Genomic DNA, 11,637 nt, shown 5'->3' with positions numbered 1-11,637 from the left:
CGGAGGGATGAGGAATAGGGAAATGCAAGGATGGGGATTTGGGATGGAGGAATAGAGGGGATGGGGACAGAAAGTTGGGGAGTGCAAGACCGGAGGAGGCAACGGAGGAGTGCGGGATCGGAGGGCCGAAGGGCTGAGGCAGGAGGAGGTCTCGGCCCGGGGGGCGGAGGCGGGGAACGGGGCTCCTCCCGGGGCGGGGCGCTCCCGGTACAAGGCCGGCGCGGGCGGCGGCGCGGCTCCATTCATCGCGCACGGCATGGCCGGAGGCGGCGGCGCCGGCGCCGGCGCCGAGCGGGCCCGGCCCGGGGGGCTCCTGCCGCCCGCCTGCCGACAGCCCCGCCGTAAGGTGAGCCCCAGGACCGGGGGAGGGTCGGAGTGGGACTGGTTGGGGAACGGGGGAGCTGGGACACGCTTGCCGGTCGCACTAACCCCGAGCCTGGTTGCAGGAGAACCGGGAGCGGCTGTCGGTGTGCAGCAAGCTGTGCTACGCCGTCGGGGGGGCCCCGTACCAGATCACAGGCTGCGCGCTCGGCTTCTTCCTCCAGATCTACCTCCTGGACGTGGCACAGGTACGCCCAGACCCGGAGGGAGACGCTGGGATCGGGCGTAAAGGGAAATCGGAGCTCCCGGTGCCTCTTTGCCCGGTGGAAGGACGCGCCCGGGGCTTGCCGGTGGCCAGACCCTCGTCGGAAGCGGGGAGCAGGGGTTATCAGTCACGCAGGAATCGCAGTCCTGAGTGATCGGCTGTCTGGGGGCCGCGGGGCTCCCCAGGCGATACCATCGGGTCATGGTGTCGGTCCTGCGGGATCTGTCCCGGGAACCCGCGGCGTTCTGGCTCGATGGGAGGCAGGGGGAGAAGCAGCCCCGGGGCACTCCTGTGCTGGCTGCAGGTGGGTTTGGGGGAGCTCTGCTCTGAGCTGGGGAGCTTGGTGTAGGAAGAGTTCCTCCGGCGCTGGGAGAGGCTGTGGTGCCATACTTCAAACCCCACCGAACAAGGGACCCCGGACCCCAGATCCCACTCAATAGGGAGCCTCAAACCCCACCGGACAAGGGAGAGAGGCCGAGGGACCTCTCCCCTGTTCCCAGTGGGGTCACAGTATGGTTGGGAAGGTCTTGAGTAGCTCAGGAAGGGGAGCCAGGGGCACAGGGGTTTGGGTGCCCTGACACAAGATCTCCCTGCAGCTGGACCCGTTCTATGCCTCCATCATCCTGTTTGTGGGACGAGCCTGGGATGCCATCACAGACCCCATGGTGGGCTTCTTCATCAGCAAAACGTCCTGGACCCGTGTCGGCCGCCTGATGCCCTGGTAAGAGCCTTCTGCAGCACCTCACATCCCTGCCTGATGTGTCACAGCACGTCCAGTCAGCTCTGGGTCTCCCTTGGCATGAGGTGTGCCAGGGCAGGATGTGCTAACTCCCTTTCCCGTGCCACGTGCCCCCTCCCCCGCGATACCAAAGCGGTGCCAACAGCTGGGGCTTTGCCAGCAGCTGGGGCTCTGAGTCTGTACCTGTTACTCTGGCTGCTCCCAGGGTGTCCCTGTGCAGATCACCTCTGTGTCACTGCCCCTGCAGCGGCTACAGCCTCCCTGGGAGCTGCCCTGATGCTAGACTTTGTTCCTCTGGTGATTGCTGAGCCCCTGGCCGGTGACAAGGCCACACTGCCAGCAGAGCAGGGACATCACACCCTCGTGGAGGAGGGTCGGGGGTGTGTGTGTGGTCCATGGCTGGTGGTGTGGTGCCAGCTGACGGTCACGAGGATGCCCTTCTGGAAGGGAAGCAGCTGGCCTGGAGCTGGGTGTCTGCACGTGGGTGCTGCTGCTGCCCATGAGATCAGGATACTGAGCTAAGGGGTGTGGAATGAAGTTGGAGGAGATGGGATGGGGTTTACAAAGCTCCAAAGGGCTCCTGCCTGCACCCAGGGCAGGCTAAGGACGTCCACAAACACCTGTCCCTGTGTGGGACACCGAGCACTGCAGGCTGCTAATGCCCCAGCGTGGGCACGCTGGCATGCCCAGCGCGAAAATAACCACGCTCTGGGCACTCGTGGGGCTGCTGAAACACAATGCAGTGAAGAGGGTGGGCACGGGGGGAGTGGAATTAGAGGGACACAGTCCTTTCCCTGCAGATTATACCCTCTGCTTCCTGGCTTTCCTGGAATAGCTCTGGGCAGTGGCAGTTGGCTGTTGTTAAAGCCAATCTCCACGCGTGGCCTGAAATAGTCTCTCTGAAGCCACACGTGTGGCAGGGTCTGGAGATTAGGGCTGTGTGGGACAGCTATGCGTGCTGGGGTGGCCACTTCGGTGGCTCTGCTGTCTGTGGAGGCAGGGGGCGTGGGGGGTGGGGATGCAGCGGCTGCGTTCCTCCGAACGGCTCCTGCGTCGTTAAAATTAGCCAGAGCCTTCCCGGAGCTTTCGCTTTGTGCTGGGCCCCTCGGCCCTGCCCGGGCAGCCGCCTGCCAGCAGCCTTCTGCCGCCGTACCGCGGCTCAAGGGCAACCTGCTGAGGCCAGTCCGGGTGAAGTTGAGTCGGGTTTAAGCCTCCCGAACTTGGGAGTCGGAGCTGCGCAGCCCCCAGGCTGGGCTGGCTGCTGCTGCCGCTTCCTGCTGCTGCCTCGGTTTCCCTCCGGGCAAAGCAAGGAGCTGCGGGGTGCTTTAGGAAGCTGCTGCCTGACCCCAGCGCTCAGCACCCGGGAGGGGACTCTGTGTCACCCCTCTGTGTGCGAGGGTTTGCTGCCTGAAGTTTCTGCCAGGCTCCGAGGGGTCTGTGCTGTGAGGCCAAGCTCCGGCAGCTCAAGCTCAAAGCTTGAGGCTGCTTTGACCCTTTGGAGGGGAGAGGGGACACTCCCCCAAGGGCCATCGTCTCTTTCCCTTTCAGTTCTTCCTTTCTGAAACCTTTGGGCACGTTTCGTGTCCCAGCAGCTCATCCCCTAGCTGCCTCCTCCAGTCCTTGGCTGCTGGGACCTTGTTCGGTCCCCAGCCCCGAGTAAGTCTCCGTCTCCTTGACCGTCTCGGACTTGTTGGTGACTAAACTTTTCCTCGACTGCGTTGGTGACCGCGGAAGCCAACTTCGGGGCTGCAGCCGTTTGCAAACGGTTAACAGCCGAGCCGGGAAGGGGTGTGGGAGCAGGGAAGGGGTGTGCGAGCCGTGGCACAAAGGAACACACCATGGCTGGGCGGCCAATGAGCGGAGCTGCCGAGCGCGTCACGGGCAGCCTCCGCCGAGGCCTTAATCACCTTGGCCTCGGTCAGGGGTAACTCTAAGTCACTCACTCGTCTGCTATTGCCAAAGACTTGTTGGTCACCCCTGACCCAGCACTCGGCACCCCGCTCGCGGTGGTGCTGCCGTCGGGGCGGGGGGGACGCGCGGTGGGGAGGGGGGCTCGGCGCATCCGCCCCGCCTGACGTGGTTCCCGCCGCGCCGTTTGACGTCGCTGGTTCAAAACTTCCCTTGGCTCCTCCACGTATGCGAGCAGTGATAAGCAGGGGAGAGAGAGAGGAGTGGCTGCAGCTGGCTCCCCCCTTTCCTTCCCCTCCCCACCAGCACCACCGGCAGCATCGGGGTGACGTGCTCATGGAAAAATGTGCATGTGTTAGGTCCTGTGCAGCGAGTGCCTCTGCCTGCTCCCCATCCGTGGAGATTTGCTCTTCCCCCACCCCCACCCCCACCTTCCTTTTACACTTCAAATGTTTGCGTCCTGTGCGTCAGCCTGGACGGAAGGCTCTGGCTGTGCCCAGGCAGTGGAAGCTGCTGAGGGCCAGCAGGGCTCTGGCTGTGCAAGGCTCTGTCCTGTGTCCGGTTCTCCTGGCCTCGTTCCAGGCTGCAGCCTCCATCCTGCAGTCTGTGGAGCACAGGGTGCTTGCAACCCTGTCCCCATATCAGGTGTGGAGGTGACCTCCAGGAGCAGGAGTTGTGCCCCCCCTGAGTGATGTGGGGCACCTGGGTGTCCTCAGGCTGCTGGTGCAGGGCTGGAGCTGTTTCCTCGCTGGGTTGCAGCAGGACAAAGGGTTACAAGAGGTGCTGGATGAAGTGGAGAGATGCTCTGGGCGGCTTCCTGCTGCCCTCACTGACCAGTCCTGCTGGGACTCCTGCTGAGGCCCAGTGCTTGAGCAATCCTCTCTTACCCTCTCTTGTCCTTTGCATCCCAGGTCCCTGTGCCTGCAGCTCTGGGAAGCTGAGCAGGGGTGAAAGAAGGAGCCAGCCTGCTGCTGGCTGCTGGTTTGCCCCATCCCTGCCAGAAGGGAGATGACCCCGGGGCTTTTGGGGAGGCTGGCAGCAATGTCAAGCTGGTGAGAGGCATTTGGCTGGGGAGCCTGCAGGGCTGCTCCCCAGCCCTTGCTTGAGTGAGGGAGGTGATTGCATCCTGCTGAGCACACGGCAGTCCTGCCTGGGGGAGAGGCTGGGGCTGGGGGTGGGAGCTGAGGGCAGGAGCAGATCAGTGGCTTCCATCGAAGCTGGGATGTCTGTTTCTGCAAATGCAGCTTTTATCTGGAATTCTGAGGCAGCTCTTCTCCCTTCTCGCCCTGCAAGACCTGAGCTGCTGCTTCAGCCTGGTTTGAATCACCCCTAAGGGTTGGAGCAGGGTGAGCCCCCCCCCAGGACAGCTCAGGAGCCCCCAGAATCAGATGCCTGAACCTCGCTGGATGTGTGGCAGTGGGAGGAACTGGGCTGGTAGGGCTACCCCTGGCTCTGTGTGCTTGAGGCTAATGCTGTGTCCTCCCAAAGGATCATCTTCTCCACCCCCTTTGCTGTCACTGCCTACATCCTCATCTGGTTTGTGCCTGACATCTCCAGAGGCCAAGTGATGTGGTACCTCTTCTTCTACTGCATCTTCCAGACCCTCGTGACGGTGAGCTGGGGCTCTGCGTGCCCTGAGGGTGGTGGGTGAGAGGTGGAGGGGGTGAATCCCTGCCTCCAAGTGGCTGAGCTATGCAGCAGGGCAGGTTCCCATCCCCAGGCTAACTCTCCTGGTGCTGTTGCAGTGCTTCCATGTGCCCTACTCGGCGCTGACCATGTTCATCAGCAGGGAGCAGAGCGAGAGGGACTCAGCCACTGCCTACCGTAAGAGCATCTCCCTCCCTTCCCCACCATGGCCAGGGGCAGCTGGTGCTCAGCAGCTTGGATCTTCCTTGGGTTTGGGATCTAAGGAATGCAAGGATGGAGAGCTGGGATGCTTGATGGGGTTCAGGAGGTCCTCTAAGAGAAGCCAGCACTCCTTCTAGAGCAGTGGGTTCCCTCATGTGAGGTTCAGGAGTAGAATAGAGGCTTAGGGTGCATGCAAGAGGGCTTTGAGTGGGGGGAGGCTGGCACCTGTGTTAAGGAGAACAGCAGAACAAATCCCACTGTGAGTTTAAAGGTTCTGCTCCTGCATTTAATTCCAGTCTGGTGTTCCTTGTGTCTGGGAATTGCTACTGGGGGACAGGGTAGGGGCTGGAAATGGGCTCAAAGCAAGGCCTGGGTGGTTTCCTGCAGGTCTAAACGCACTGTCACCATGACCTTTGCAGCTGAGGCATGATCCTCCTCCAGATGCCCTCCTGGAAGGGCTCATTTGGTCCCAGGATGGTGTGTGGTGAACACCATTCTGAGCTTGAGTTGCAGCTCTGTTGAGCTCTTCTCCCCAGCTCCTCCAGCAGGCATCCTTGTCTGGTCTGGTGAGAGCTGGGCTGATGGGGAGGTGGTGGCTGGAGCAGATGATGTGGGGGCTGAGCTCCTGAGTCTTTCCTTCTGCTCTGCTGTAGAGCAGCATGACCAAGTGTCAGTCCCTCTCCCTGCCTCAGTTTCCCCATCCCTCTTTCCCTGTGGCTTTAGCCCTTGGTGATTTGGAGGGAGGTGTAGGGGAGCTGAGCTGGTGATGGTCTCCCTGGAGAAGGGCAGGGAGCTGCAGCTGGGGAGGCTCTGCTCTGGAGCCAAGGCTTTGGCTCCGGGGTGCCCAGCGACTCTGCTCAGCCTCGCCGGCCTCTGCCTCCAGGTATGACAGTGGAAGTGCTGGGCTCTGTGCTGGGCACTGCCATCCAGGGCCAGATTGTGGGCAAGGTGGATACCCCCTGCGTGGAGAACCCCCTCTTCATCAGCAAGCCCAACTCCTCGGTGGCCATGGAGGAGCTGAACATGACCCACGACACCGGGTCCCTCACGGACACGGTGAGCCAGGGCTGGGCACCTGCTGGCAGCCACAGCCTCCTCCTTGGGGGTTTTTGACCCAGCTGGTTCCTGTGCTGGGCCTCTCCCCTCACTGCTCCCCTCTCTTGCACAGAGGAATGCCTACATGATCGCCGCGGGGGTCATCGGGGGGCTCTACGTCCTCTGTGCCATCATCCTGTCGGTGGGCGTGCGGGAGAAGCGAGGTGAGGCTTGGGGCATGCTGCACCACTCCCAGCTCCTGGGAGTGCTGTGGCTCCTGACAGCCTCCTCAGGAGCCTGGCTGAGCTCTTGGCCCTTCGTTCACGGGTCGTGCCCCAGAGGAGAGGGGCAGGTGGGGCTGAGCTGTGGGTATGGGGCCTGGGGAAGGGGCTGGGGAAGGGCAGAGCATCTCCAGGGCATGTCCCAGCACAGCCCTGGGGACTTGGCTCTCTGCACTGTCACAGATAAGCTTTATCTTCTGCAGTTTGGGCTGGCAAAGGTTGCTGGTGCCAGCTAGGGCATCCCAGGGTGAGGTGATATCCAGTGTCCAGTAGCTTCTGTCCTTCCTTCCTTCCCTCTGCTTATCCCAGGCAGACCAAGCAGACCATCCTCTTCTCTCTGTGGGGCTGAGGGACCCCTGCATGAGGGCAGGGAGGTGTCCCTGCAGGCATCACTCTGACTCCCTTGGGGTGGGATGCTGTAGGTGGGCAGGGGTGGTGCAGGGTGCTCAGCAGCAGGCCTGAGGCAGTGCAGCCCCTGCTCCTGGTGGTCTGATGATGGTCTAACTCTGCTCCCCAGAGTCCTCCCAGCTGCAGTCAGAGGAGCCTGGCTCCTTCTTCCAGGGGCTGAAGCTGGTGATGAACCACGGTGCCTACATCAAGCTCATTGCTGGCTTCCTCTTCACCTCGCTGGCCTTCATGGTAAGCACAGCTGGGCCTGGAGGGACTGCAGGAGGGAAAGGCAGCAGCTCAGCTTGGGCATGGCTGGGAGGGGGATGAGCAGAGCAGGGCACAAAAGGATCCCTGGGGGCTGGGAGGGTGTGAGGTGGCCGCTCTGAGCCGGAGCTGCCCGGGGCAGAGGAAGGATGTGGCCTCAGAGGGGTCAGTGAATGGCTGCTTTCTTCCCCTGCCTGTGCTTTGGGTGCAGCCTTGTGAGGAGCAGCACAGCCCTCCTGGTGCCTGTTCCATCCCCCTAACCACTGCCTGCCTCCCCCACAGCTGCTGGAAGGTAACTTTGCTCTCTTCTGTACCTACACCCTGGGCTTCCGAAACGAGTTCCACAACATCCTGCTGGCCATCATGGTGAGTGTGGCCCTGCCCTGCAGCTCCTCGGGGCTGGGGCTGCACTGGGATGAGCTGTGGGATCCTGTGGGTCCTCACAGGAGCTGATGTGGGATGGATGCTCCCTGGGCTTGAGGGGTGGGATGCTGTGGGGCAAGGATCTGATGAGGAGGCAGTGAGTGAAGGCTTCCTGGGAGGGAGGGAGAAGGAGCTGCCAAATGTCCTGCAAAGACCAGACAGGCTGGCAGGAACAGCAAGATCTTTGTTCCTGTGTGAAGGCAGCCAGAGATGGAGATCAGGAGTCATGGGGACCTTTTGTCCAAATCCTGCCACTTATCTCCCTCTCCCCTCCCCTCCCCCAGCTTTGAGAAAAGGATCTCAGTGTTCACTGCAAGACTGATGGAGCAAAACAGCTCCTTGAAGGCTCATTTGAGTTTGCCTCATCCCTGGCAGCCATTCCCACCCTCTCTGCTTGCAGAGGTGGAGAGGTACAAGGTGCCAAGGTCTGGCTCTTGGCCATGCTGTATGCAGCAGTGACAAGATCAGGTCCCTCCCCAGTGCTGAGGATCGAGTCAAATCCTCCCTTTGTCTGGGCAGGTGTCCTGGAACCTGCTGGGTGTCAGGGTGGAGGAGGAGGAGGTGGCCCCACACACCTGCTCCAATTGCAAGTTGTCCTTGCTGGGAGTGGAGGCAGGTGAGGGATGGGGTGAGGGCAGCAGCTGCAGCAATGTGGCTCTGCCAGCCCCGGGAGTGTGGAAATCCAGAGGTGCTGCAATGGTGATGGGGGAGGCTGTGTGCAGGAGCTGGGGTCAGAGCTCTTCCACCAGAGAAGAGCTTGGCCAGCAAGTGACACTGTGACCCTCTCCTCTTCTCATAGCTCTCAGCCACCTTGACCATTCCCCTCTGGCAGTGGTTCCTCACCCGCTTTGGGAAGAAGACTGCTGTCTACGTGGGCATCTCGGTGAGTGGCTGCCCCCAGGTGCAGAGCAGCACACCAGGGTGGTGCTTCCCACACAGCCTGGGCAGGGCTGTGTCCCTCAGCGAGCCCAGGGCTTGGCAGGGGCTGCCAGTGATGACAGTTTGGTGCCTTGCCCTCATCCTGCTCTTTGTGCTGCCACGGATGTGGCCAAGGCCAGCTGCTGTGGGGCTCTGGGAGGAAGGCTGCACTGCTGCTTCCCCAGCTGCCATGGACACATGGAACACAAAGGCCTTAAGATCATCCAACCATGACCCTGTACACAGCTCTCAGACCATGTTCCATGTCCCTCAGCTCCTCATCCAAACATCTTTTAAGCCCCTCCAGGGATGGGGACTCCACCACCTCCCTGGGCAGCCTGGGACAGTGCTTGTCCCTGTGGTTGGGGTCTGGTGTGCATGGGAGGGGAAAGGCTTAGAGGGTCTGGGTCAGGCACTGCTAACACAACCTGGTCTCTGTCCCCTCTCCAGTCTGCCATCCCCTTCCTCATCCTGGTGGCTGTCCTGGACAGTAACCTCATTGTCACCTACATCGTGGCCGTTGCAGCTGGGATCAGTGTCGCAGCTGCCTTCCTCCTGCCCTGGTGAGTGTGGGGTCCTGGAGCTCAGCACTGCACCTCCAGAGCTGGGCAAGGCATTTCCAGGGCCTGCTGGAGTGGTTGGGAATCCTTGGGAGGCCTTTTTCTGTGTTGTTTTCGACCCAAGATGGGGCTCTTGGAGGGCAATCTCAGCAGGCAGAGGAGAAGCTTTGTTGGCTCAGTCCTCGTGGTCACTGCCTCGCTCTCCACACAGGTCCATGCTCCCAGATGTCGTAGATGACTTCAAGCTGCAGCACCCTGACTCCCACGGCCATGAAGCCATCTTCTTCTCCTTCTATGTCTTCTTCACCAAGTTTGCCTCTGGGGTCTCCCTGGGCATCTCCACGCTCAGCTTAGAGTGAGTCCTTGCAGGAGAGCCAGGGGGGAGGGAGGCCAGCACGCCTTGCCCCTCTGCTTCCCGAGGGCTGGGGAGGAGGTGGGAGGTCTAAATCCCACCGTGGCTCCAAACCTCCCCCTGCAGGGGGTAGGTTGGCATCCTACAAAGCTCAGCTTCCTTCTCCTGAAGGTCCCTTTCTGTCCCAGCTTTGCAGGGTACCAGACCCGGGGCTGCTCCCAGCCCAGCGAGGTGAACATCACCCTGAAGATGCTGGTGTCAGCTGTGCCCGTGGGGCTGATCCTGCTGGGCCTGCTGCTCTTCAAGCTCTACCCCATCGACGAGGAGAAGCGGAAGAAGAACAAGAAAGCCCTGCAGGAGCTCAGGTGGGCGCCAGCCTGCGCTCTGGAGGCAGGCAGCACAGCCTGGCAGTGCCAGCGGGACACGTGGGGCGGCATCGGGCCCGGGCGGGTTGGGGCACACTGGGACTTGCCCTCCAGGATCCGTGGGTGCTGGGCTGAGGCGAGGGCTGCCTTGGCTCTCCCAATCCTGACTCCCAGAGAGATGGTGTGAGGTGCTGGAGATCAACAACAGGAGCCTGCCCCAGCTGCTGAGGAGAGCTTGTGTGGGGGCTGTGCAGAGGCCCCCTCGCTCCAGGGCAGCTGTTAGGCTGTGGTTGGACTCAGTCTGCAGCCTCTACCAGGCAGGCAGATCACAGAATTGGTTTGGGTGGAAGAAGTCCTCTAAGCTCATCCAGTCCAGCACCACCACGGCCCCAAGTGCCATGCCCACATGTTTCTTGAGGATCTCCAGGGGTGATCTCTCTTCTGTGCTCTAGGGCAGAGGCAGACCTTGCTCTGTCTCCTCCTCATCCATTTTTCCCCCCCCCAGGGAGGAGAGCAACAGCAGCAACAGCAGCTCTGAGTCAGACAACACAGAGCTGGCCAGCATCGTGTGACCCCGGGCTGGGTCCATCCGCTCGCACCAGGGCTATCCAAAGGACTTTTCCCCTCCAGGGCTGGCCCAGCCTGGGACTGCTACAGGTGTGCAGCATGAGGAGCACCTGGGAGAAGCCTGTGGAGCCTGCAGTGAGTGGAACACAGGATCTGTGCTGGTCCTGTGCCTTCCACAGGATCCACAGAGCGCCGGTAGTGTACATTACACGGATTGACCCTCTGGAACTGTGTGCCATGAGAACCAAGATTCCCTGCTGGCTCCTGGAGGAAGAGAGAGAGCAGAAAAGCCTGGAGTTGGGATCCTCTTGGGAGCTGGGCTCCTGGTGCTCCTGCCACTCGTGCCCTGTGGGGCCAGGGGTAATGGTTAGTGTACATTACACTGTGACCGCGCCGAGGATGTGAGCTCGCCTCTGCTGTCTGTACATAGGACACTGACTTCCAAAGCTCTTCTCATTTTGGGGGGGTGTGTGTTTGGTGGTTGTTTTGTTTTTTTTCTAGACCCTAATTAACTTAATGATGTAAATAAGCAGCAGTTTGCTGTTTGTATATTTGTACAGAAACCCACCTGGAGGCCCCATTCGTATGGATTGCCATAAAGCCAGCAGCGTGGGTGGAGAGGAGTGGAGTTGTTATGGATTCTTTGGCTGTGTTGTGTTTTGTGTGGCTGGCAGCAAGCTCAGGGTTCCCCTCACATGCTGTGTGAGGTGCAGGATTTGACTTCTCCCTGAGCCTGAAAGCACAGGAATGCCATAATCCAGGCAGGAGCCTGTGCCCGGCAGCCCCTTACCCTCCCGCGGCTCCCTGCTCGCTGCCTGCTCTGCAGCAGCCCAACAAAGGCTTCATTATTTACTCCCTTTCAAGAGGCAGCACGGGGGTGGAGGGGGGAATGGAATCAAAGTGAGGGCTGTGGAGATTGTGAACTCAGGGCTGGAAACAGGGGAGAGGCAGCTGGGGAGCAGAGAGAAAGGGAATGTGGGCTGTGGGTGCCAGCCCACGCTTCCTCCCGGGGCGCAGAGCTGGGCAAGTGCTAAGCCTGGTGGATATTTATACCTTGCTCCTGCATTCCACTCTTCCCCAGCAGAGATGCAGAGCAGCAGAACTGTCCTGCTCCAGCAGCAAGTGCAGTGCTGAGGGGGAAAAGCAGCAAGCAGTTGAGCACAGGGAGGATGCACCAGATGTAGAAGCATTGTGGTTGGAGAAGTCCTTGAGGTTGAACACCCCCAGCTCCTTCAGCTGCTCCTCCCCAGCCCTCTTCTCCACACCCTTCAGCAGCTTCCTTCCCCTTCTCTGGACCTGCTTCAGCCTCACAATGTCCTTCTTGGAGCCCAGGATTTGAGGTGTGGCCTCACCAGTGCCCAGTACAAGACAATCACTGCCCTGGTCCTGCTGGTCACATTA

The 11,637-nt window shown here is 60.9% G+C and overlaps 1 protein-coding gene across 1 annotated transcript; it reads left to right on the top strand.

Moving 5' to 3' along the window:
* Positions 1–241: 241 nt before the first annotated feature.
* Positions 242–10,830, top strand: MFSD2A (MFSD2 lysolipid transporter A, lysophospholipid). Its single transcript, XM_054170430.1, has 14 exons — positions 242–346; positions 447–569; positions 1,183–1,307; positions 4,722–4,845; positions 4,979–5,057; positions 5,965–6,137; positions 6,250–6,340; positions 6,915–7,036; positions 7,334–7,417; positions 8,274–8,357; positions 8,843–8,955; positions 9,164–9,307; positions 9,493–9,669; positions 10,175–10,830. Exons 1-14 carry the CDS (start codon positions 257–259, stop codon positions 10,239–10,241), a joined length of 1,596 nt encoding a protein of 531 aa, XP_054026405.1. The 5' UTR covers positions 242–256; the 3' UTR covers positions 10,242–10,830.
* Positions 10,831–11,637: the final 807 nt, after the last annotated feature.

The sequence above is a fragment of the Dryobates pubescens genome, chromosome 20 (assembly GCF_014839835.1).
Source record: "Dryobates pubescens isolate bDryPub1 chromosome 20, bDryPub1.pri, whole genome shotgun sequence".
In the NCBI taxonomy this organism is placed as follows: domain Eukaryota; kingdom Metazoa; phylum Chordata; class Aves; order Piciformes; family Picidae; genus Dryobates; species Dryobates pubescens.
This window is presented reverse-complemented; position numbering and strand designations above follow the sequence as displayed.